The 26,638-nt window shown below is 41.4% G+C and overlaps 2 protein-coding genes and 1 long non-coding RNA gene across 12 annotated transcripts; 1 reads left to right on the forward strand and 2 right to left on the reverse strand.

Moving 5' to 3' along the window:
* Positions 1–508: 508 nt before the first annotated feature.
* On the reverse strand, positions 509–5,771 carry LOC143693899 (uncharacterized). Of its 10 annotated transcripts, none has more exons than XR_013181890.1 (6): positions 4,861–5,770; positions 3,587–3,650; positions 3,314–3,340; positions 2,881–2,956; positions 1,972–2,093; positions 509–1,549 (listed from the first exon to the last, which is right to left on the reverse strand). XR_013181890.1 is itself a non-coding variant. In XM_077176691.1 (4 exons), exons 1-4 carry the CDS (start codon positions 4,916–4,918, stop codon positions 1,396–1,398), a joined length of 375 nt encoding a protein of 124 aa, XP_077032806.1. In that variant the 5' UTR covers positions 4,919–5,766; the 3' UTR covers positions 509–1,395. The 10 variants fall into 10 exon arrangements, 1 of the variants encoding a protein (XP_077032806.1); XR_013181884.1 differs by lacking the exon at positions 3,314–3,340 and adding an exon at positions 4,271–4,335 and having other exon boundaries at positions 4,861–5,763; XR_013181889.1 differs by lacking the exon at positions 4,861–5,770 and adding an exon at positions 4,271–4,829 and having other exon boundaries at positions 2,902–2,956.
* A 4,202-nt stretch (positions 5,772–9,973) lies between these two features.
* Positions 9,974–15,375, reverse strand: LOC143693797 (uncharacterized). Its single transcript, XR_013181751.1, has 4 exons — positions 14,578–15,375; positions 13,025–13,106; positions 12,245–12,329; positions 9,974–10,164 (listed from the first exon to the last, which is right to left on the reverse strand). It is a non-coding gene; the product is annotated as an uncharacterized LOC143693797 (long non-coding RNA).
* Positions 15,376–15,448: 73 nt separating this feature from the next.
* Positions 15,449–26,069, forward strand: ELMOD2 (ELMO domain containing 2). The gene is made up of 8 exons (XM_054633567.2): positions 15,449–15,742; positions 16,863–16,891; positions 17,522–17,616; positions 18,090–18,219; positions 19,027–19,160; positions 19,719–19,787; positions 20,845–20,978; positions 21,336–26,069. The coding sequence occupies exons 1-8, from the start codon at positions 15,598–15,600 to the stop codon at positions 21,491–21,493; spliced, it is 894 nt and encodes a 297-aa protein (XP_054489542.1). The 5' UTR covers positions 15,449–15,597; the 3' UTR covers positions 21,494–26,069.
* The last annotated feature ends 569 nt before the right edge of the window (positions 26,070–26,638 follow it).

A 26,638-nucleotide genomic window follows, 5' to 3' on the forward strand; every position in this document is an offset into this window, starting at 1 on the left:
AGAGAGAGGGACAGGCGGGGAAGCCTCCCAGAGCCTCGGCTGCAGCCCGAGCCCGGCCCGGCGCCTCGCCCTGCCCGGGACGCTGCGCTCGGCGGAGCTCGGCTCGCTCCGGAGACGCTCGGCTCGAGTCGGCTCTTGTCGGCTAAACTCGCCTATTGTCGGCCAAACTCGGCTACTGTCGGCTCTTGTCGCCTGCATTCGCCTCTTCGCCTGAGCTCGGCTCGCTTCGCTTCAGGCAGCCTCGGAAGCCTCGCCTCGGTTCGCTCGAGGCCGTCAGGGTCGGCCGCTCTCGCCTTGCTTCGGCCGAGCTCGTGCGATTCCCCCGAAGGCGGCGGCGTTCGGTTGTGGTTTTAGAAATATCCTCCTCTATTGATTGTATCTTTCTATAGTTAGATTTATATTTCTAGAATACTTCTATTATTCCAAATAAAAACCCCATCTCTAACCAAATAAATACAATAAAAGCCTTCTTTTAAACGATATCGAAATATTTTAATTTATACTTTGCATAATTATATCCACATTTTTATTTATAGTTTCTTTGATGCATTATATAAATAATTATATATAATATATAAAATTCGAAAAATATATTTAAAAGCTTAATTATATTCTGTATCGTATCTACTGCTACAACTAATTTTTTCTTATATTTTTAAATTCTATATATATCTGTATGTATTTATGATATATTTCTAGACTTAGATTTCTACCTTCATATTCTTTGTATTTATAATTTTTATCATCAAAACCCTGCCTATTGACAAGTAAAAAAAACCACTTTATTTAATGACTTAAAAAATATTTTTATATTTATAATTTTCATATTTCCATTTATAATTTGCTCTCTAGTAGGTGATAACATACCTGCTCCTGCACCGCAGTGGGGCTCCCTCTCCTGGGCACCTCGGGGTGCCCCCAACGGCATCAGAGCCCCGAGTCTGCACCCCCCCTTTTCCTCTAGTTAGAAACTACACTGGAACTTTTTTCTGGAAACAAAGACATGACCTAAATCCTCTCCCCATGTCCCAGACAGAGAGATGTTCAGTTCTTAGTTGACTGGGCAGCAGTTTCTTCAATAGAATGATAAACAATATGGAAATGTTTTAGCTACAAGCAAATAGGCAAATCTGAACAAGGTCCTGGTGGCCAGCCACTGCAGTTATTTTGAAGCAATTTTTTAAACAATCAAATACTGATATCACAAAAAATAAAGCAAAAAGCTGACTACTGGCTAAGAAAGAAGGAAAAATTAACTTTTGACGACAACAACAACAACATTCCAAGGACACAGGCTTTTTTCCAGTCTCATACCTTATTGCTACCTCTCTCGGGAATTCTCATCGTGGATCCCAAATGGAATAAATCCCTCAGAGTGTCCTAAAGCACAAGGAGCTACCTACAGGTGAAGGTGGCTACTTTCAGTGCAGACACAGCTGATGACACAGCAGCGGCACAGTTCTGTGCTGCACAGGGATAGTACTGTCTCCTCTTCTCCAGCAGCTGACTCTCTCCTGCCATGGCTTCTGTAAATGCATCAGAGCATGACCTTAACCACAAACAGGCAAGAAAACACCATCAGAAGTCTTTCACTAAGCAGTACAAGAAGGGTTCCAAGCAGAGACCAACAGCATTTCAAGGAAGCAGTATGCACTTAAACCACTCAGACTTGTTCAAGTATCCGGCAGGTAGATGGAACCAAAATGGAACCATTCAGAAATGACAGAGAAAACCTCCCCAAGTATTTATACAGGAGGCCTTAACGTCAGAAATGGGATGACAGGTTATGTTCAGATAAGATGAATGTTTATTTGGATGTATAAATAAACTTCTCTCGTGGTCCTTTGCCAAAAAATAGAACCTACAAGTGAACACCTACACCTGCCTAAAGAGACCTAATGAGCCCCTGGCAGCCACCGGCATCAAAGCACAGTGGATGTTTCTAATCCAGGGGAAGGAGAACAATATCACCTTTTGTTCTCTCCGGTTTGTTTCCTCTGCAGTCACATTTGCTCCTTATGATTTTTACAGTCTCTGTATCTTCTCGGGCAGCGCTGAGTCTGACGACCGGGATACGAGAGTCCTTCCCTGCCCTACGGAGAGAACCAGGAAAAAAAGTTCAAAAAAGAACAGGGCAGTTTGAAGTTAATACCTCCGACGAGAAGCAGCACCCGACAAACAGAGCAACGGTGAACAAAGCGTGACACCTCCCTGGGGACAGAAGACTGACAAACTCTCTGGGATTTACAATTCCAGTAACCAAGCCCTTCAGCACAGCAGCCAAGTGTCCCATTAGGTGCTGCTGCACCAAGGAATAATCTGAGAGGTTCCAAAGAGTGAAATGCACATTATTGTCCAAAGACGTAAAATCTTGCAAAATACCAAAACTACAATAGATCTAAACTACAGGGCAAGAGTACAAGTGTTAGCTTGAGGAGCTGGAACCAACTTAGCAGTTAGCAACTGCTAACTGGATCCTCAACAGAGTTTGAGGAACCCTTCAGGATACAGAAGGGTTTTCCCCAGCAATGTCACAGGCCGAGTTTTGATAGAAGTGCACTTGCCAGATGCTCAGAAACGTCACCCATCCTCCTCCAGGTGTCCTGAGAGAGCTGCGAATGGCTCTCACGTGGTTTGAGCTGGTTCTGTAAGGGCTCAGGGTGAATTTCACCAGATGCAACCAAATTGGGCAACACCCAGTGGGACAGAAGGAACCCAAAGCTTGTTTTACCCAAAGCTTGGGTAAGCAGAGCTCCAGCAAATACTGAGGAAATGGACAGAACAGGGTAACAAATAATAAACATACCTTTTTTTTTTACCTTGCCTTTTTTTTTTTTTTTCAGATGAGCAAAACAATTAAGGAGAAGGTGGAAAACTCACCATGACTAAACATTTCATCACCTGTAAGCTGACCATCCTTAGCATAGAGGACTCCAAATTTAAAATTCACCGATCCCTGGAAAATAAAACCAAATATTATTTGGTAAACAGTCAAACAGAAGACATAAAAATTTGTTTCCTCTAATCTTTGCATACATCCTACACATTAGAACATACATTTTATACCATCTCCCAATACATAATAATTTACCTTTAAACTTTGATAGTATAGCATAAAATCATTAACTTATATTGGTGATCTATTATTATTAAGTTGGTGCTTCAAGTTATTTTTGCTGTCAGGTTCAAAAAAACATGACTTATTTTTACTGTAACGAGCAATTGATTTAGAAGTCATCAAAAGCCCATCCAAATACAAAGCCGTATTCACCGGACGGGTCTGTGAGCTAGAAGTAGTCAGGCTTGTACTCACCTCTTGCCCTTCAAGAACCAATAAATCCTGTCAACAAAAACAGCATCTTTAGCCCCCTCCTATTAAAGATTCTACAAGGATGATGGTTTTATTTGTGTTTAGAAGTTTGGATTTGAAATGGCCAGTTCAATGGATAAAAAGACGGTTTAAGTAGTATTAGATTATTATTATCAGCTACTGGAAGAAACAAACCAGTAGTATCTATACTTAATTACTTCTATTTCCAGGAAATCATAAAGCAAAAGAACCAAACAAAAACAAGTCCCTTCCTACCTTTTGTATCTCAGGATGAAAAATGTCTCTTGGGCTCTTCTCCAGTTTCTCCAGACTCCTGGCACTGAAATGCAAATGAACGAGTGCTTTATAGGAGGGCAAGTGCACATTCCAACCCCGAACCCCCAACCGATGGCAGTTACAGCGCTTACAAAATGAATCCTTCCCAGAGCCTCTGGGAAATGGAACGGTTTGTGCAACTGCCATTTCTTCCCCAAAATACTGACTCCCAACACTTCCTAAACTGAGTTTGCATTTTAAAAACACAAATTAGGGAGACTCAGGGTGGAGATCAGGTTGAAATTGATTTCCTTCTAAAGCACAGGGCTCTGTTCCATCACCCTTCACTTGGGCTGCACACAGAATCACGGGGAGCATTTTAGGAGGGCTCAAGAACCAATTCTATTTCTCTCTTTTTTCTAGTTCTCTCTCTTCCTAAATAATTCAAGGCAAGTCAAATGAAAAATGACAAGTTCAGCATCAAATTCACACTTTTTCCCTTTGACTGCTCAAGAACAGGCTTTAAAACCACTTCTTGCTGCCTTCAACGATTATGACTTGCAAAACAGTTATTACAGGTTTGATAGGTTTGTCATAAAAACCACAGAACGCAAGCTCTGAATTACAGGAAAAGGTACACAGGCAAATATCTCAACTGATGGTGGCTTATTTGTAAACACATACCTTAATGGAGATTGCACGGAGAATGTTTCAGTGGGACTCTAAGGGAAAAATATTTTCTGAGTACCCTGTAAACAAGAAAAGCTGGGATATATTACAGGACATACCCACTTGTTCTGCATATTCAAATAGGATTATCAATAAAAACATTTCAGTTAAAAAAGAAGGAAGAAAACCAAGGTAATTTTACTCAGCTACATTTACTGCCGATTTAGAGAAAAAAAAAAGTCACGGGTGCTGCAAAGAAAAAAAAAAAGTGAACCATAAACGCCTACAGTAGAACTTTAAAACAATTGCTTGGATAAAAGCAGCTCATGGAACATGAAGTAGAAAAAAAGCAAAACCAGTATCAGACCTGCCTATTTTCTTACCATTGCACAAGAAAATCCGACAAGCGGTAGAAAGTCACTGCCTAAAACCGATCCTAGGATGTAACCAAGAACAATTGAGGCATTTGCTAATCTAAACGGAAACCTTTTCCGGACCCTAGTGTCAAATCACACGTTTTGTCTCTCAGCAGCTCGAGGCTGGAGAGCATTTCCCCTGGGGGTCGGGAGGGCAGGGGCACAAGGGGCTGAGTTTGCCGATCGCACCTGTGCCATCAGAAGGATCCAGCCCGGCGCTCCTTGCGCTCGCCATTCTCCGGGCCATCGCTGGGTTTTACTGCTCAGCGATGCCGCTCCATCTGTTTGCGTGGAAGGAAGAGCCACGAGCACTGAGGCACTCAGCAGCCGTGTCATGCCAGCGATGTCGAGCGCTCTCTGCTCGCAAGGCTGAGCCCGCCGCGGAGCCGCCTCCGCAGCCGCTCGTCCGCCCCCGCCCGCAGCAGCGGCAGCGGCCCGAGGGAGACGGCTGCAGCTCGGCGGCTCCCGCGCCTCCGCCAGCCCGAGGGCAGCCGCCGCACAGTGACCGCGGCAGCGCCCGGCGCCGCTCGCCCGGGGCGGCTCCTGCAGCTCCCGGCCCGCGGCAGCGCGCCCCGCCCGAGCCGAGCCCCCGCCACCGGGACCGCTGAGCGAGGCCGAGGCGCCGGGCGGACGCCCCTTCCGCGCCGCTCGGCTCCGTGCGGGCGGCCGGACGGAGGCTTCGCCCCTCCAGCGTCGCTGCCGCGGCTCCGTCCCGCGCGGCACAGGCGCCGGGAGCTCCCCGCGCCCAGCCCGCTCCCCCGGCGCGCGGCCGCCTCGGGCCGCCAGCCACTCCTACGGCGCGTCGGCCGTTGCGTCAGACGCCGCGCTTTACGGCCGCAGGGCCTGCCGGGAGTTGGAGTCTCGGACTGACAGCCACCGCTCCGTTTGCCGCCACCGGGAGCTGCGCTCCCGCCAGGGGATCAAACGGCTCCTTCGCTCCTGGGCGCGGAAGCACCTTAGGCAGCACCGCCCCTCCCGAATGTCCTTTCTTTTCCACTCCAACTCTTTCTTCTTTTTTTCACTCTGTTTTTCACCCCCTTTTACACTCTCACTCTTCCTTTTTCACTCTCACCGTTTTCCTTTTTCAATTCTTTCTTTCTTTCTTTCTTTCTTTCTTTCTTTCTTTCTTTCTTTCTTTCTTTCTTTCTTTCTTTCTTTCTTTCTTTCTTTCTTTCTTTTATTTCTTTCGTTTTCTTTTCTTTTCTTTTCTTTCTTTCCCTGTATTTCTAATCTTGGCTTTCCATTCTAGCTTTAGAATAAAAAAGCAGCAGTAGAAACGTTCAGGCTACCTGGGAGTGCAAAAAACCCCAAAACGGTAATGATTTTAGGAAAACTGTTTCCTCTATGGGAGCCTGAAATTTTCTACAGCTGCAGGTGACGTAGAGCTTTTACTTCTTCTTCTGTATAGTTTATACTCTGTTAATAAAGCGCCCCCTGCCGTCTGCATGGGCGCACTGCAGGCACAGCGCCCCCTGCCGTCTGCACCGGCGAACTGCAGGCAGAGTGCCGCGTAATGACGTCACCGCGTCACCCGGCGCCCCGCCCCGCCTTGGACACGCCCCCAGCGCCCCTTGGAAAGACCCCAAGGCGTAGCTGTTTTGCCAGCTGCCTGATCAAAATGCCGACACCCACCTCGAGCCCTAGAAACGATTTCCCGCGACGCCGAACCCTTCAGGCGAACCGGAATGCCACCACCGCAATTGAAACGCCACAGAAAATCTCGCCGGGGCCGCGCCGGCGTCGGTGTTCCGTGCAGGCATTCCGATTAATCCGCCGGGGGTCCTCTATTTTCCCGCCCTTTTCCCCGCCATTTTGAGAAGGTCAAACAAACTCCGCCACGCGCCACGCCCAAGAGGGCTGCCTGGCGGCGGCGGGCTGCAGTACCGCGCTCTGCCCACAAGGCGGCAGCACTGCCGCCCACCCCAGCCGGGGGCGCCGCGCGCCTTGGGCCTGCGGGCGGCCAAGGCGGCAAAAAAGAACAGGGGCGATCCCCCCCAAAAACTGCTCTGAAATAAATGCCCCAAAACAACCAGGAAGAAGAAAAAAAACCGCCTGCCTCTAACCTAATAGGATAAAAAAAAAACCAAACCCAAACCCAACAATTTCTTTTAAAAAATATTTAAATATTTTAAAAAATATTTTTTCATATTAATATTCACCTTTCTATTTATAATCTATATTGATCTATATTGATTTATATTTATAAATTTCTATTTATAAATAAATTTATATTCGATATTACATCTATCCCTAGTACTTAAATGTATTTATATATTTTTATACATATTGTTACATAGTAAGTATATATTTGTTAGGATTTTTGCTTCTGTAATGCTTACAGTATTTAAAATAATTCCCCTGCCTCTACCCGTATAAAAGCCAAAAAGAACCCCTTTAATTTCGACTGTATTTAAATTTGTAAAAAAATAATTTTTTTCATATGTATATCCACATTCATATTTCAAATGTATATTGATGTATAATGTTTATTTTTACATTTATAATTTCCGATTTATTTATGAATTTATAATCTATTTTACATCTGTTCCTATTTCTTCTATTTATTTATATCTTTTTATTCATATCTTTCTATATTTAATATATATTTCTGTGTTAGGATTTTTACTTCTGTAACGCTTACATTATTTAAAATAAAACCCCTGCCTCTACCAAAATTCAAGCCAAAAAGAACCCCTTTCTTTTCAACTGTATTTCAATTTTTTTTTAAATTGTATTTTTCAGGTTCATATTCACATTTACATTTAAAATGTATATCGATGTATACTGTTATTTGCATTCTATATTACATCTCTTCCTATTATTTATATTTACTTATATTTTATATTTATATATGTATTTATATCTTGATTATCTATCTCAATTTTTCGAAACAGGTAAGAGTAATATCTATATTCATATTATTTAAAATAAAAACTCTGCCTCTAACCCAATAAGAACCAAAAAAACCCCTAACCCTTTCTTCTAGACAATATTTAAATAGATTTTACCCCTATGATTTCCTATTTATAATTACATTTATTTTTATATGTATATCAATGTGTATTGCTTACTTATACATTTATCTTTATAAATGTCAAATTATAAATAAATTTATATTCTATATTACATCTATTCCGAGGACTTATTTCAATATTTTATACATATTTTGATTTATTGATTATCTATTTCTGTGTTAAGATTTTCACTTCTGTAACACTTGTATTATTTAAAATAAAACCCCTGCCTCTACTAGAATAAAAGCCAAAAAATTCCCTTTCTTTCAAATTATATTTACATATTTTTCTATTTCTATTCCCATTTATCATTTATATTGCCACATAAGGTCATTTCTATTCTATACTACAACTCTTCATATTACTGACATAGATTTAGATTTAAATTTATATCCATAGTTTTGTAATTTCTCTTTCTATACTTATTATAGATTTCCATCTTAAGATTCACATTTCTCTAATACTTCTATTATTTCAAATAAAACCCCTGCCTCTAACCAAATAAAAACCAAAGACACCCCTTGATTTAAACCATATTTAAAATTCTAAAAATAATTTTATTTTTCATAGTTCTATTCACATTTACATTTATAATTTTCATTTATTATATTTGTAGATATATATTAGAGAGAATACCCTTTCAATATAATAATAGATATATTATTTTTATATCCTATATATTCTTTTCCTTCTATTTATTTATATTAAATATTTATAGATATCGGTATATGTATTATATATTTGTATATCTGGATTTTTATTTTTATATTATTTCTATTTATGAAAAAAACCCCAGCCTATGACCTAATAAAAACCAAAAAATCCCCAACTTATTTTAACTCTATCTAAATATTTTTATATTTACAACCTATCTTTATCTATCTTTGTATATATATATATATATAAAATAGACTATCATTTCTATATATTAGGATATGTTACAATAATATATTATATATTATAGTTTTATGTGTTTATGTATTTGTTTTCTATATTTATGTTTACCACTATCATTTTATATTTATTTTTATATTTGTATTTATTTCTACTTTAATTAATCTATATATTAGACCGTATCAATTCATTAACCCAACACATCAGAACCACAAAAATCCTGCACCTTCATCAGCACCGGTACGCAGCCCACGCTCATCCATCGCAGCGTATCCAAACCAAACCTATTTCTAGGACTAACAGAACAAAGACCCCACGACATTTAACCCTAAGGAAAACTCAAACCAACCGAACTGTAAAGAAACTTGAAATCCCACTATAACTAGCCCAAAAGCTCTGTACATTCTCATCATAAACTTCCTCCTAAACCAATGGCTCAGAAACCCAAAAAACTCAGATACACATGGAAAATGACAGAACTGCTAGTCAAAACAAACACCCATTAAAAATTAAATCCAACCAACTCACTAAACTCAAAACTCTACAACTGACCCTAAACATTACTAAAAAAGCCTCCAAAGCTCTACCTTTATGCTAACTCACAAATAATAACCAATAATGTATAAAAATTATTTAAAAAATTTAAAAAAATAAATAAAAGCATGAAAACAAAAAATCTAAACTACTAAAATACTAAAAAATATCACTACCCTAATTTAGAAACATATTGTATAAAAACCCACCATATACATGCCCCTGTCTCTAAAAATAAAACTAAAAAAAAAAAAACCAAACCAGAAAGAAATCGGAACTTAGGAACACTAAAACCAGAACGTTCAAGAAGTTCCACCATATCCCTGATCATACACCAACTACAAACAACGTGAAACAATACAAACAATTCTTAAAAACCGCCTTAAAACCACTACATTAAAAACCCTTTCAACAATTCAAAACTGCATTGAACAAAAGCCATCTCATAAATTAACACCCAAAACTCCAGCAGCCCAGCTGGCCCTACCACATCCCTGTGTTTACACATGCAGTAACAAAGCCAAGCTCCGAGCCCTCCCGCCGCACACCGGCGCTCCCCGGGGCGCGGGCGCTTCGCGAGTCCCTGCGCACGGGCAGCCGCTCCTCCCGCCGCCCGGCCTTGCCCGGGACACAGCACCGGCCCCGTGCCCGCGGCAGTGCCCGCTGCGGAGCCCCTGGCAGGGCCCTCCCCTGCCCGCCCTCCGCTCTCCCGAGGCTCGGAGCCGCACCGAAAAACCCCAAGGCTGCCGCAAGGATCGACTGCCCGCCCAAAAACGTCTCGGACCGGCACTTGGGCAGGTGCTGTTTAGCCGGAGCTGTGTCCAATTAATACATGCATTTAGCACAGTCACAGAATCAGGTAAATAAACCAAGCTTTTCAGTTCACCTTTAGAGAGGAAGGAGGGCGAGCAGCTGCACAATCTCAGCGGATCAAAGTCTAATGGTGCACTGGTACCTCTCCCTTGATAACAGCATTATCCTGCAGCCGTTGTACCTGGCTCCACACATGGGCCTTTCCATTCAGGCACACACACCTGTTGCCTTTTTGGGTCTTCAGCAATCCATAAGAAAACAAAAGAATAGTCACTGCTTAGAATGCATCTCCTACAACAATAGTTTATAAAGGGAACAATACCTCGTTTACCAAGGTTCCTGGAACCACTTACAGCAACACAGTTCTAAATAAACCACCCATGTTTTATAGACAAATGGTTCCTCCTTCTCATACCTGATGAGCAGGTGTTTAGTGGCTTTTGCTTTGCCATGTTCTCTACCTGCTCACAAATCTACCTTTCATTTCACAGCTGTGACAAAGAAAACATGCTTTCCTGCTCTGTGCTGCAAACAGGCAAAGGACAGCTTCAGAAATCAGACTGGGCTTGGGTGGCTCTCAAAAGCAGAAAGCTCTTTGCTATCTAAACTGTTATCTACTTCTTAATGTATTACTAGCATATATAATTCATTACCTTGCTTACCCTGGAGTAATCTAGACAATTTGTTTTCTAAAAATATGCTTGTATTTTTAATACAGTATCTCTTCCTTCCCTTTCTCCGTTTGCTTACTTAACAATTTACCTCATTTTGTACCAAACCCCCAAATCATTTTGTGTGCAGAATGAATGGTGTGGTGCAAAGCAATGCCAAATCCTACAACAGATGTGTCCAGACACAGGTGTGCTGGAGTCCTAATATCAATGCTGCCTTTATATGCCACTCTTTATACTAACAACAGTAGAACTATGTCTGTTCTGGAAATTTTAGACCTCACAAATTGAATATTGCTGCTCTGGCAAGGTTAGCATGATCTTCCTGTGTTTGAATTATGATATGGATGGGTCTATATCTCTGTTTACTAATTACTTTGAATTATAAATGTTATTATTCATTAAAAATGCAGGAGACTGGTAGTAACCTGCGTCAGTATTTACATGAACTAAAAATCTCAGTGTGGCTCCATGATTTGCTGTGAAGCCTTGAGCAAGACCTCATTATTCCTGTCCTATTCCATTGCTTAGGATCTTCCCCCTACCTTCTGTTTCTGTGCCATTGAAATATTTTACTGAGAAATCTTCTTTAAGCAACACTTTGGATATGCATTTATAATTGGCTAATAAGATGCAGTGCAATCACAACACAATCCTCTTCTACTGCCTCCCCATCACCATTCCCCTCTCCCACTTAATAAACTAAAAGCTCAGGGCACAAATTTTGATGGGGGGTCAATGTAGATTTTGGCACATTTGCAGTAAAATAGAGATTAAGAACTAAAAAGAACAAATGAGCATTAAACACCCCCCAAGTAATGAATAAAATATCTTTATTGGTGAGTGTTCTATCTGTAATAAAGCTAAAACGAACATGTAAATGATGTGGTCAAGCAGGAGGGCTGCTGAAGATAGGATTAACAGAAATCTAACACACATTTCATTTTAGCTTATGTTCAGAGCAAGTAAGGGAAAAAAAAAAAAGATGAGACCATGATGTATTTCCAGAAACTAAAAACCAAGTGACACAGTGTGCAGGGAAGGTCCCTGGAGGCTGCCCTTGACTGCATTTGATGTTGTTTATGAAGGCAGCAGATACAGTTCCTCAGCCATGCTGAGCTGTGGGGATCATTTACCTGATGCTCACTCCATGGACCAGGTCATTAACTTTCAATGAGGTCGTGCATTAAGCGTTCCTCAAAAAAACAAATCAGAAATCTCATGAGTGAAACTGTCATGAGCTCACTCCATGGACCAGGTCATTAACTTTCAATGAGGTCGTGCATTAAGTGTTCCTCAAAAAAACAAATCAGAAATCTCACAAGTGAAACTGTCATGAACTTCCACAGCACTTGGACCTACTGGCAAACAGGGTCCCTTATCTGCTTCATGCTTCCACAGTGTCTCCCTCCCAGGGCTCCCTCCATACCTCATTTCACATGCTCAGGAGCTGTGTATAACTGGAGTAAGTTGTGCTGGGGCTCTGGGGCTGCCAATTGTTTCAGAGCAATTTCCCCTCCCATCAGCAGCCCTCCTGCATCTCTGCACATGGATTATCTTTACAAAGACTCCAGAGAAGGACACTTTGCTGAATAACCTGTAATTCTCAACACCAAGCAAGGGATTCAGTGGGCTGGTTCTCCTCACCTGCAAGAGAGAGCTCCTAAGCTGGTCCTTGTGCTTGGGAAGTGAACGTCTCTTCCTGCTCAGATGATTGCTCCACGTTTTTATACTGTTTTCACACATCCATGTGTAAGCAAGGGTAGATAAAAGAAACATTAAATAAATATTTGACATTATCCAGGCTTCTGGCTGAGCCAAGCAGTAGATTATTTTCCATGTCCTCCATCTGCAAAGGTACAGGAGCAAAGAATAACCACCAGTAATAACAGGTAATGGCTGCTGCCATGGAAAGTTTTCTGACCAGAGAGGGATCCAGCTGCTGGATATTTGCCCTGCTGGTCACCCAAGAAATGGGATTTTAAAAAGTAAACAGGTTATGATCTTTACTTCAACCAAAATCTCTGTGAAGGCAAAACCTGAAGGCAAATACTGAATACAAGAGGAAGGTGGATTTTTTTTTAAGCTACTGCATGGTATTTTTTACTGTCTTAATATAATTTATGAACTGACTGCACATGATGATACAGAAGCATCTGGCATGATTCAAGTGCTAACATTTGTACAAAATCAAACATGCTTGCTGTCTTGCAATTTACAAAAAGCTGTGAAAAAAACAGTCAAAAAAGCATGCTATAATATTTTTAAATCATTAATTGGTTACAGATTTTACTTTAAAAGACAGATTTCAAGTGAAGGAAACATCATATAAGCAAAAAGAAGTGTAAGACTAAAGCTTGCATCTTTTAAACTCACATTTCAGAAGGGCTTAATTTAAACCAAGACCTTAAAATCTGCCACGCTTACCTCAACAAATCTAATTATGTCACAGAGAAGTGTTGTGCAATGTTCTGTCAACACCAGATATTCTCCACATCAGTCCTGGAGACTGGAAGCAAAAAGAACTGACAAAACAATAATCCTGTACTGTGTGTATGTATTGTTACAGTAAATCACAATAGAAAGTGGAACAAATTCCAAAAATTATAGTAAAAGTTACTTTGGTTCTTAACATTCTACACGAAGTGTAATTTCTGTTTAAGCATAAATATAATAAAAAATATTCATATTGGTATGAAGCTATTTAATCTCTTAAAAGATCCCATGGAAAGTAAAACCCTTGAATCAGCAGCACAGTTTAATTTTGGTATTAAAAGTCAACAAAAGTCTCATCAGCTGGAAACTTCCCTGTGTTATTTGTTCACACCCACACTTCAGGGATGCACCTGCTGGACTTGCTAAAATGTCAGTAGCTCACACTTGAATGAACTCCTCAGTGAAATCCTTGTGTCAGGACCTGACCACCCCGACATTTCTTCACATGGCTGCAATTCCTCTGCCTTCCAACACCCAAGGGATGCCCTTCAGCTGCTGGTGTAGCCAGGGCTCCTCTGACAAGATGGGCTCAGCCCAGCTCTGTTTGAACATCACAGCAGCTGCCCAGCTCTCAGATGGCAGGGACAGCACAATCTTCTCCTCCCTGAGGGTTTGCTCAGAATTGTTTCATCTACAAACTAGGTGGGAAAAACTATAGTTTACACCCAGGCCCTGCAATACAGACAAATTTCTTTCCTCTAGTTTCTGTTACCAGTTCTTAGGCACTGGATCTTTAATTTTTTAATTACATGTTTCCTGGGGTTTGGCTACCTTGGAACAACTTATACAGAGGTAATGTGATAAAATCGTGATGTCTCTTGTCACCAAGAATACTTTTAAACAGAGATAAATACTTTCCAGCTTATTTTCACACAATGCCCCATTGCTTTGAAAGTCAGATTGCATTACAACTAAGCAGTTACATTGCCTCTGAACATGCAACAGGCACCAGCTCTCCTCACAGTTTTGAAGTGTAGGGATAAGACATGCAAACAATTGAAGTTCACATGTCAGTGGCTTCCCCACATGAAACCTTGCACCCCTGTGAGTGCAGAACCCAGAGAGAGGATGCCAAGCAAGCTGGTCTGTGCTCTGAAATCCTCTGTGGGACATAGGCCATCAGACCTGCTGTGTGCCTTTTGATTTAGTGTAAAAGTAAGTTCAATTTCCACACATCAAAAAATAGATCAGAATGCAGTCAAGCAAGTCTGCCAGCTCCCTTACAACACTCCAAATTTTGCATACAATTCAGTGTTCAACCCATGTTTACTGAAACAATAAACTGTAATACAATGGCAGTAGTGACTGAAACTAAATGGAACACTCAGGCTGAACCTTCATTCAGCAAAGGCAAGGCAAGATCCATGGTAACACACTCCTTGAAATCATCCAGCCCAACTATTGCAAGATGTGGAATATGTAAAAATTTTCTTCAGAAAGAATATCCTTTGGTGTTTTGAGCTTTATCTACTTTCAAGACTAACCAGCAAGAGGGGAGATTTAAGTCGTGAAACAGAGAGCATCCAACAAGCTCTAGGTGATGTCCACGTGTTCTACCAAAAATTATTCGTGGGTGGAATTGTCTTGTTAAGGTTTAGGGCTGGACAGGCTTCAATGTTCTCCGAGCCAGGGGAGGTTAACAAAGCTTGGGAAGAAGGAGGCACCGCTGTGGACAAAGTGGGTGCCCCATAGTGCCCACAAGAAATGCAGAATTTAGGGGCCACAGGGACATGTGGCAGAGCTCCCAAGGTAAGGAAGAAACAAATGCAGATAACTCAGTAATTGTGCTGAAATCGGCTCCCACTGGGTAACAGGGAATTGCGGCAGGGGCAGATCCCGACAGACTCACCGAGCACCGGCCACGCAGGAGGAGACGGAGCCCGGGGTTAATGAGCACAGAGGTGAGAGGAGCATTAACCAGCAGCAGACAGAATACTGATTAATATTACAAGAACTGTGTAGCTTGCAGCCAATGAACAGCAATCCCTGTTTGCTAAAATGTACAAATAGGAAAAAGTTCTGATAGTTGGAGCGCTTGATCTGTGGATTATCTGTGGATGAACCACCCAGGGTTGTGCAACTCTGAAACGGGCACTCGATGTCTCTCTCACTGTCGGCTCAGCCCAGCCCGGATCTGCGGGCGGCAGTGACAGCGCTGCCCGGCGCGGCGGGCAGGAGGCGGGCGGGCAGCGGGCGAGGGAGCAGCCGCGCCCGGAGCCGCTGAGGGCCGCGGCGAAAGGGAAGCCCCTTCCCAAGGGAAGCCCCTTCCCAAGGGAAGCCCCTTCCCAAGGGAAGCCTCCTCCCAGGCGCCACTTCCGCCGCCCGCCGTGCCCGCGATCGCTTCCAGGTCGGGATCCGGCTTCCGGCGGGACGCGGGCCGCGGCCGGGCCCCGCTCGCTGCCCGCCGCGCTCTGAGGGCCGCGGCGGCCCGGCCGCGAGGGGGCAGCGCGCGGGGGCCGCGGCCGGGGCCGGGCCGCGCTCGGGCCCCGCCGGCCCCGCGGAAGATGTGGGCGCACGTCTGGGGGTTCCTGTACAGCAACTACTTTCGGTTCTGGCTCAAGTGGGTCCTGCGGCTGCTGACGGGCAAGTGCGAGCTGCAGCGCCTCCTGGGCGGCGCGGAGGCGGGCGCGCGAAGGACGCTGAGCGTAGGTAATGGAGGGGCCGGGGCCGCGGGAGCGCCTCGGGAGCGGCGGGTGCGGCAGCAGTGGCGGCATCGTTTAGCCTGGGAAAGACCCCCGTGATCATCGATTCCGGCCATTAACCCGGCACTGCCGAACAAACCCAGCGTTAAACCGTGTCTCCCAGTGCCGCATGCACCCGTGCTTTAAATCTCTCCGGGAATGGTGGTGACTGAACCACTGCCCCGGGCAGCCTGTTCAGTGCTTGACAACCCTGTCGGTGCTGGCATTTGCCCTCATATCCAACCTGAACCTCCCCTGGCACCACCCGAGGACGTTCCCTGTCCTCCTGTCACCCGGCAGAAGGGATCGGCCCCCTCCTGCTCCTTCGCAGGGGTTGTGGGGAGCGATCCAGCCCCCCTGAGCCTCCTGCTTGCACACCGGTACCTGGCGTGCATCCCCAGAATTGTATTGTCACCTTCGTGCCAGCCCAGCTAGCCTGTGAGAGCTCTAAATCAGTGCCAGCACCAGCGTCCTTGTCTCCTTGCTGAGGGAATTCCAGTGCCATCAAAAAGCAAATCAGAAATCATACTTCACTAGAGTCCTCCCATCACTTTGGGTATATGTTTTTACCTTCCTTTACTAAAACAATTGACATTGTATAGACATAAATGGATTTTCTTGGAGGTGAGGAAGAGTGATTTAACTTACAGTTGTGCTTGATGCAGAATTTTGATCAAAAATAGCAATTGAAGAAACTGCTGAACATTTTTGTGGTTTTACAATAAACTGTGGAAGTGATGGTGCTTCCTTACTCTTCAGTAATAAACACGAAACAGGAAGATATCAATTGACATATTTCTCTCCTGACACCTTTTCAAATTTGTCTTTGTTTTGTACATGTAATTGATGCTTTAAAAAATCCAAATCTACTTTCAGCATTGTACTGAAGAGTTAGAAAAAAAAAATCTGTGTAAATTAAGACATTCTGTTACCTGATAAACTGTTGATTTTAAGGTTGATTAATTTTTTATAACATGTATAAAAGGGATGCAGAATTTTATAATGGTTACATACTGCAAGAACACTTACTGACAATTATTTAAACCAGTTCAATTTAACAGTGAAATCTACTTTTTTCCATATTGCAGAACATTCACTGGAATCATCAAAAAATAAGGTAAGAGATAGCAGAGATGAAAGTGTAATAAAACCTTTTTTCAGAGACAGATCCCAGAAAAGTAACACATGCATTCACTTTTTGAGAGGGGCAAACTCAAGATGAGTAAAGGACAGAGAGAACTTGGAATTTTGTGTTCTGTGTGCTGGGTTTATTTAAGGTTTCTCAACAATAATGCCATGGCCCTTCCAACATTTGTTTCAGTGAAATCTCAGCTTTGTTAGCTACCTGTCCTCTAATTCAGAAACATTTTCTTGGCTGCACTTGTTTCAGTTGGATTAGGAAAAACATAATTCAGCAGCTGAAAGCAAACAAGAACCTAGAGCAAGCAACTCTCCAGCTTTGTATTTATTCTTTGTGCAGCTCCTATGTAAACATTGCTGTTTACAGCCTGACAAAGTACAAATCACACTCTCATGTAATTGTTGCAGATCTTTTAGATGCAGTTTGAGGCAGTGCATTGTAAGCAATTGCCTTGAACTGACCCTTCTCCTCTTGGAGCAAATAATACACACAACAGATACAGAGAGGCTGAGCAGTAATAATAATAAAGTAGATAATTTATTAGACTTTATTATTATAATAAAGTCTTCATTCCTCATGAAGTCCTCTGCTGTGTTAACTGCCCAGGTTTTAAGAAATGCTGTGCACGTTGAAGAAGCTGAAGTGGAGAAATGTGTCAGAGATGTAATGAAAGAAAAGAAGATTGGACAGAAGGACACAAGGTGTGTTTGGAGACCTTTCTCTGTTCTCACTTGTTTCCATGTTCTTCCAGCTGCTTAACCTGGTGCCATGTTTATATTCAACACAAGTATTCAGAATGAAATTTGCAAAGAGTTACAATAAGTTTGGGGGTGGGTGAAGGTACAGTGGTCAGGATGATCTATGGAGTTGATTTTAGCTTTTTTTTTTTGCCTTTCTTTTCTTTTTTTTTCTTCCCCATAAGTGTGAAGGCAATAGTGTCTGACTGCAGCACTGGAATAAGCTAGAGATGTTTAAAGTATGTAAGTGCACTTAACTACAGTATGCTGTAGCTTGTAAAGATGCACATAAAGGCTGTAGTTTGTAAAGGTACACACAAAGCACTTCCTAATTCTGGTGTTTACATAAGAAAGGTCTTATTTTGTAATTCAAGCTAGAATTTATGGCTGAGTAGGCCTATTTAAATCTCCTCTATGGTGTTTTGTCATTGTTTCAGGTTTAAGACAAACTTGCAAATATCCTTGCTACAGATATCAGGTTATAAAAAATTGTATTTGGCTGTGGAGAACCTAAGGAAGGTCCCATATGATTCAGAGAATGAAGAACACGAGGAACAGTTAATTGAGGTGAAATAATTTTTAAAACGTTTGGTTTTTTCCCCCCTCTAAGTCCAACACCTTGAAAGAACTTATTGGTAGCATTCTTACCAGCTGGCCTATTTAAAGCTCTTTTCTACTTACAAACTGCAAAGCAGAACTGCAAACTGCAGAAATGACACATTGAAATAAAACCTCAGAGAAAAAAACTAGAGCTACATGCAGTGGAGTTATTTTGTGTGAAATCAGACATAACAATACATATGTAGAAAAATGAGTTTGTGATGCATCACTGAAGAATCGCTACTAAAAAGATTTATAACCTTATGCACATGTCTAACTTTGTAAACCACTAATTACTAAATAAAAGACACTAATTTTTTCTTATTACTGCATCCCAGTCAATATCAAAGAATGTAGTTTGGTGCTGGAAGATAAAACTTCATCATTATCTCAGCTTGCTATGGAAGCCCCAGCACTGACATGTTAAATGAGTATTCATTGAGAATCTATATTTCAGTTTATAGCTGTCCTATTAGAAAATAATGCATGAGTTCATTTCTGCAGTGAAACAAGTCTTTGTTTCTTTGGTATCCACACAGCATCTTTGTCTGTGAAGGGAAAATACCCCACTTAATCTTAATACAATAACTTCCATGACTGCTGAAGTGAGCCATTGTAGCAGAGCCCAGGTTGCACCAAGGGAACAAAGCAGCTTGCAGACTGTGCCCTGCTCAGTGCCTGGGGAATGGTTCCAGGCTGCAGCAGCACAGCAAGGGCTCTGCCTTCTGTCCCTGGAACACTTGGGCAGCCTGACAGGGCAGTGTGTTTGTGCAGCTCTGGAACCTGCTGATGCCTCACGAGAACCTGAGGGCCAGAATCAGCAAGCAGTGGTGCGACATCGGCTTCCAGGGCGAGGATCCTAAAACAGACTTCAGAGGAATGGGGCTGCTGGGCTTGCTCAATCTGCTGTAAGTGAAAGAAGGATTCCTTTCTCTTGGTACCTAATTTTCAGTGCCTGTCTTTTCTCCTGTTAATGCTATTTCCAATAAAAACTGAGCAGAGGCAAATAGAAAGTATCATGTTCAACATCTCTAGGGGCTGCACACTGTAAACATGTGATGGGCTTGGGTAAGGTAAGAAATGAGGGAAGGGACAGAAATGTGCCCAAGACACCTTGTTTTGTTGTTGCCTTATGATAGAGTCAGTAGGTTGTACCTAACTTGTCAAAAGCTTTAAAAACTCCTGCTGTAATGAACAACAGACAAGTTTACAAACCTTTGCTAAGCTAACTTTTTGGACTAGGTTGAACTTCATATTTGATGTTCAGATCACAATGGTATTTTTTTTACAGTATTAGTTCATGCTGAATATAGTTTATTTTGCTGCCTTTTCCGTGGTTTTCATTTTGTGCCATTTTCCAATTAAAAGATAATTTTCACCTTTAGTTTAAAGGTACAGATTTTAATGCTGACATGAGCACAGTATTTTTTTTTCAAAGAATTTAAAATAACATTTTACACCTCCAGGTATTTCAGTAAGCATTACACCAATGAAGCTCGTCAGATCCTTTCTCGGTCAAACCACCCAAAGCTGGGGTAAGTCACTGCAGAATTTTTTCTGGCTGCTTCTATGTAAGAACTTAAGTGAAGACTGTTAAACATGTGTCCAGAAGGTAAAGAGGAAAATACATGTGGGCTTTTTCCATTAAAGAATGAAAAAAAGGGTCAAAATAGAAAGGTGTGAGAAACCAAACACAGAAAGCAATTTCTAGCTGGGAACTAAGTGCAGCTTTTTTTTTTTCCCCAGAACAGATTTGTTGGGGCAAAAATGTTGCAAAATATCATCTTTACTTAACATAGTAAATGCCTTTAACGTTGTAGTTAGTTTTATTTATAGTGGACTTCGATTAGATTTAGAAATTCATACTTGTTTTTCACCTTCTTACTGATCCTGTGTTGGGATAGTTTACATTACCTCTTAAGGTCCTTTTTTTCCCCTCTAGGCTTCTGCTGTGTAATAAGTATTTACAAACAGGTGGCTTGTTTGTTTAAATTTGTTTTCAAAAACTTGGCATATTTAAGCATTTAGCTGTTTTTACAGAGAAATATGCTCTCAAACCAGTCAGATATAATAATCTCATCTGTCTAGCTCCTTGTTAACTTGATGACCTACCAAAAAACAGGAGCCCTTCACGACTTGAATTGTAAATAACATTACCCTGTGCAACTCTGTCATGAACAGCTTATGTGAGACTTTTTGCTCAATTAAGTGAGTATATAATTGGTAGAAATAAATTAGTTTTTACTTTTTCTTCCTCTACAAACACTTGTTGTTTAAGAATTTCTATTATAATACTTTTTATACCATGCAACAGAAAATCAGATTCTTTCAGCTTGAGCAGCAGGTTGAAGTAGACATTCCATTTACACTGCAGCAATTTTTCACATCCAATTTTTAATATTCCAGCAGATCTGAGGATTTCAAATGAGTAAGTTGAAGTCAGTTGATTAGCTTTGCCATCTCAATCTCACAGTAACTTTTACAAGTATTACAGGAAAATTGTGGACTGTCAGAGCTATGCTAGAGCAGAGTGTGCCAGGGAACCTTTTAAGTCTCCCAGTCTATAATGCAAACCCATGATTTGTGTTGCAGATACTCCTATGCCATAGTTGGGATCAATCTGACAGAGATGGCATACAGCTTGCTCAAGAATGGTGCTTTGAAGGGTCATCTCTACAACTTGGTCTCTGGGTTGCCACAGATGGAGCACTTCCATCAGTTTTACTGTAAGTACCTGTAGCTGCTCTGGCACTCAGGGCTGGCCACAACACGGAGTTTGGGCTCCTTGGAGTGCATTTCCACTCTTTCCTCATGAGCCAGAGCAAGCTATTTGTCTTCTGTATTGGAAATGCACCTGTTGCCTAAACATTGTGCTGCAGCAATGTACATTTAAGGATAATTTCTGTGGCTTCCTATATTTTAGATATTCCAGTCTGAAAACTCAGTGTTTGCAGATTTTTTTATTTATTATTAAAGCATCCAAAAGCTTGCTGTACATCAGGATGGGACAGTCCTTGTTTTCAGGGGTTGAAGAGAGTCTAAAGGAGCACTCTAGGACTGGCTGTATTTTATTTTCTTCACAGGTTATCTAGTTTATGAGTTTGACAAGTTCTGGTTTGAAGAGGAACCAGAAAGCATTATGCACTTCAACCAGTACAGAGAGAAATTCCATGAAAAAATTAAGGGACTTCTACTGGATTACAATGTGGTACTGACCTTACAAGATACAAAGAAACCTTAAATCCTCTGCAGTATTATGAGGTTCGGTATTAAAAATTGAGTGATGCATTTGGATGGAAATTTTCTGTGTTTCACCAAAAACTGTCTAACAATAGAACTTTTTTTTTTTACATTAAGAAAAAGAAAATTAGCAAAATTCAGTTAGGGAAGCTTGGACAATCAACCTCTGTTTACAGGAATTTTTATGCTATTCTCCAAAGGGCAGCTTTTTGAAAAGGAAACAAAACCCAACCAACAAACCAACACAAAAAAACAAACCACAAATCTCAAGAACCTCTGGATTGCTTACTTTTACATTTTCTTTTATACTTCTTGGTGCAGAAACGTGAAGCAGATATTTATGCTGCATCCTATTTTCTATGAATGGGTTTGACTGTTAACGGTCTTTTAAAAGACAGTTTAAGTTGTGCTTTTCAAATTTGAATTTAAATTCCAACCTTCGAACGTAATGGTTGAGGTTCAGCTTTTAGTTGAAATTATTGTGGTTTTAGATTTTTTTGTGTTCTTGTTCTTTTATATGTCATTGATCATTCCACTCAACAATGTTAAATTTCTTTGTAATTAAGAGGTCCTCAAAGGAGATGTATTATTTGTTTATAATTTTGGAAAAGGGGCTTCATCCATCAGCATATTGTACTTACTTGTATTCTAGTACTTACTAGAAATTACTTCTGGAAAAGGAAATTTATCTATGGATTTGTACCAGCCAATTCCTATGCTTGAAACAAGTTTAGTTTCCAAACAAACAAAAAGAACCACGTGTCATCAGCATGAGGATAAGATCCTCAGGCTAAAGCTACTCTTTTAAAAGTATTCCTATTGCAAAAACTTTTGATTCTTTCTAATCTGACTTCAAATGATGAGAATGATTGACTCAGAATCTGTTGTCAGCCCTTTCTTTTAGCAGCTAAGGGGGCATTCCTAGTGGGAGGTACAACAGATTTACTTTAGCCCTTTTAGAAATTAAAAAAAAACCCCCTTTATTGCAGCTACAATCCTTATTTTGTAAAAATAACTTCACATCTGAGTACAAGTCTAAAAAAGATGTATTTTCCATGGAAGGGATGCAACTTGGATGTATTCCTTAATCTTGCCATCCTCAGACAATCTAATAGATAGAACTTCATGTCTGTATTGTGACTAATTATTGCTCAGAGCAACTTGAAATGGATTTGGTACGACCATCACTTTGTTTTCTAAGACCTTCTATTAAATAAGTGCCTTCTGCTGTTTTCAATCAGCTTTTTATTTTCAGTCTTCTAACTAGATCACAGCCTTAGAAACTTGAGTAATTTGAGAAAGATTTTTTCACCTTATAAATGGTTCACAGTGGCACAAAATTTGTATGTTATACAAGCTTTCATGTATTTTTTTTTAATCATCTCAGGTAAACTAGTTAATTTCTAGTCAATGACTACTCCAGAAGAGATTCCTGAAGAATATAAGCATTGAACACAATGAAAGGAAGCACGAGGAAAAACAAAAAAGAAAAGACAACCTCCTCTTTGTAATGAGTGTTATTACACTAGATAAGTATGAAATATAATATGTAATACTGCATTTCTTGGAGATCATCAAATCCCACCTGGACATAGCCCTAAGCAGCCTCCTTTGAGGGGCCGTGCTTTAGACAAGGGGTTGGACTTGGTGATCGCCAGAGGTGCCTTCCCACCCCAGTAGTCCTGTGAGTCTGTGTTGTGTAAATAGTGACTCCTTGCACTGCATCCACCCTTGTGCTCCCAGTCCCTTAAATGCAGGCAGCTCTTGCTTGTGGGGAAGCTCCTGACCAGGGTACACAGGACACGTCTATGGGGGCCCACAGTTCTCTTGTCTTTTTATGGTACATGAGACACAGACCAGAGTCAGACAAGCTGAGTGTGTTCAGGGTGGGGAAGGCTCAGTCTCACCTCTGCTGGGGTGATGCTGCTCTACCAATGGAAAAAAAACCCCAAAACCAACAACACCAGCACTGTGAAGATGTACACAGGGAGAGTATTTATGGTTTGTCCTGGCTTGTGAACTGAACAGCTGAACTGACCAGATTAGATCCAAACTGACAGTGGGAGACCCAGTTATTTGATGTTGTTCTATTTCTAGAGTCCCACACTGTTGCTATCAGATCTCTAAAATCCCATACCTCCTTGGTGTGTTCTCATGGCTGCAGATCTTCACAGCACAGACTGCTTCTTCTGCATGCAGCTCCCTCTCAATTCAGGGCTCCTCCAAGGCTCTCCCTGTTAGGCCAACCCACCCCCCCTTTTATCCCAGTTATCTCCGTTGGTCACAGCTGCAGCCCATCAAGGACAACCAGGGCAAAGCCTCTATACAGATATTCAGGTACAATACATGCATTTTGCTAGGACTCAAAGGCCACCTCTACTATAGTTATTTGTTGCTCCCCTGGATGTGGGTCCTGGAATACTCGCCAATGAAGAGCTGAGCTCCTGTGGAGAGCATTCTGGGATTCGGGTCCTGGGGCGCAGCTCTGTTTCTCTGAGCTTTGAAGACCCTGGACATGCCAAAAATCCAAGGAAGGAAGTGGAAAGCAGCCCAGGTGGTTACTTTCTAGCCCCATCTTCTGTTGAGTTCGTCTGCATTAGTAACTTTCTCTACTGCTTGTAGATCTCCTTTGCAAGCAAAACACAACTGACTTTTTGAATTCCAGAAGTGATCCCAATTGTTTGGCAGCAGCAGCCAAGGAGATGCTATTTGTTATCATCTTCTGCCTGCCAGCTAGTTACAAAATCGTTTGAGCCATCTCTAAAGGCTCCCCTGAGCTACATCTGCAAGCTTTTTTTTCTGTTTTCTCCTACAGTTGCAAAATTCATCTACACCCTTGTCTTACCAGCACTGAAACTTTCACTGGGCTCCTGTTCTCTGGGAGACTGACATTTAATTATTGCTGAGGCTTCTAAAGCCAACCATAGAGTCTCAGGGTTCCTATCACACACCTGAGATGTAGTAGTAGTTCAAGCTTTTAATAAAATGCATCTTTGCTAGTTTTTTTTTGTTAAATCAATGGGTGATCTGGGAAGTAAACTGTGGCAGTAAACCCAACCATCATCAGGTGAGTGAGACATAAGGGAATGCATTAGTTTGCATGTAGTAATTAAGGTGAATGTTTAGCTTAGGCTCCAGTGCACCTTCCCAGGAAACAGTTAGAATTTATTTGCATGTGGTTTTGTATGATCAGCTAGCCCAGTAATTCTGTCTAGGAGTCACTCACTATATGTAGACTAATACTGGCTCTCCCTGTTTGCACCCCTGGTAGGTTAACTGTGTTATGGTGGTAGCTAGAAAATGTATTGAAATAGGTCAAATTGTGCTTAGAGAAGGCAAGGACAAGGCTTTACTAGTCAGTGGTATTTTGTGCTAACTCTGTTGTAACGTGACAATCCTAAGGTTATGGAAGACTGGAAATGGAGGTAGGCCACTTTCCTGCAAGTTGGTATAATCTTGAACATCAGAATTTGTTGCTCACAGGTTATTCTAAGAGTCTTAAAAACTCGGTAAATTATTTTTTATTAACCATCATGTTTTAAATACAGATTATCTTATTAGAACTTGCAAATGCTGTTAGTTTTCTAACTTGCTGCCTCTTTAAAACATTCACTATGTGAAAGCTTTTATGCAATAGTAGTAAAAAAAAATTAAAACTGGAGAAAAGGTGGTTTTCTAAATTTGTTGTTGTTCCTGTAGCAAATGTTTTAACAGACTACCTTCACTTTTGTTGTTTAGTGTATGCTTGAAACATGGTGCCACTCTATGAACAAATTAATCTGGAGATAAGCAGAAGTTTACTACAAGCAAATGTAAAATCTAGTCGTTCACTAAGTAAACATAGTGTTCCAGAGGTAAGGAACTTGATTGGAAAGCCATGTGAAGACAGTGTTACATAGGAAGAAAGAAAGAATCTGTTTAAACTGGCTGTGCTTCAGTCAGCTGATACAGCCGTGTAAAGAATAGGGCATTTTGTCCTAAAGGGCAATAGTAAAAGGGGCCAATTTAAACACCCCAGGTAAATAGTTTCAGACTTTCAGTCTTTGAAAAACAAAACAAAAATGCAACATCAAACAAAACAATCTTTGAAAAATGCAACAAAAATTAAACACACACGTAGCTCCACTGGTTTTCCGGATTTTCCGTCCTAGTTTAAATAAAATTTCACAAAAGAAATAACAGCCTTTTTTTAGGAATTATGCTGAAAAAGTTTGTGTTTAGTTAGGTGGGAGCTGAGCAATCAGCATCCTTGACAATACTGCTAGTGATGTGTGGTGAGGACGTAGCCTGTGGTTTCCCCCTGTCGTTCCAGTTTGTGTTGCTGTAGTACCATGGTGACCCATCTTTGGACTGATGTTTCTTGTGCCATTCTAGATACTGTCTTTCCCTAGGGACCTGACAACAACCCAGCCCAAGACAACTTGGGGGCATTTTCTTCTTCTGACACTGTGCTTAGACAGCTGCATACTAATAGGAATTCCTGTTTACCACAATACAAAAGCAATAATGTATACTGTGATGTCTGTGTAATAGAGATGTTTACAATGGTAGCAAATAAAGAACGGGTTAGTCCAAAATATTGTCAGCAGTCGTGTCTTTGGCCTGCTAGAAAATGGAACAATTTTCAGTTTCATGCACCTGCACTGGGATATGAGTGAAAGCTTTATCCTAGTTTGTTCTTGCCGCCATCCTCCTAACTTGCCTCCAGCTTGCTAAGAGGTCCTTGGTTCTCAATCCTGTTTCGCAGATGGCTGCTGTACTCTGCTGCAAGTGGTAGAGGGTCATGACTGCTTCGTTCCAGTTGCTTTTAAAATCTTCACTTGAAAAGAAGCCCTGTCTCAAGCTTAAAAAAAATAAATTTAAAACAAATCCACAACACAAAAAAAGCCCCTACCAAACCCAAACCCCCCCAAAACCCCACAACAATGACTTTATTTGAAGGACCTGGAAGTTAACTCTCAGAGGCAACTCAACATCTGAGCATTTTTGCTCAGGAGGAACACAATTTAAAAGCTGGAGAACAGCTCTGGAGATAGAAACCCTCAGCTGTTGCTGGTTGGTTGGTTTTTTTTTCAGACTCCGTATCTTCTGGCATGCCTTCATACAAGCTCTGTTAAATAATTTGCTCGGGTTTTTTTAGTTTATT

Source organism: Agelaius phoeniceus, chromosome 4 (genome assembly GCF_051311805.1).
Source record: "Agelaius phoeniceus isolate bAgePho1 chromosome 4, bAgePho1.hap1, whole genome shotgun sequence".
NCBI lineage: Eukaryota > Metazoa > Chordata > Aves > Passeriformes > Icteridae > Agelaius > Agelaius phoeniceus.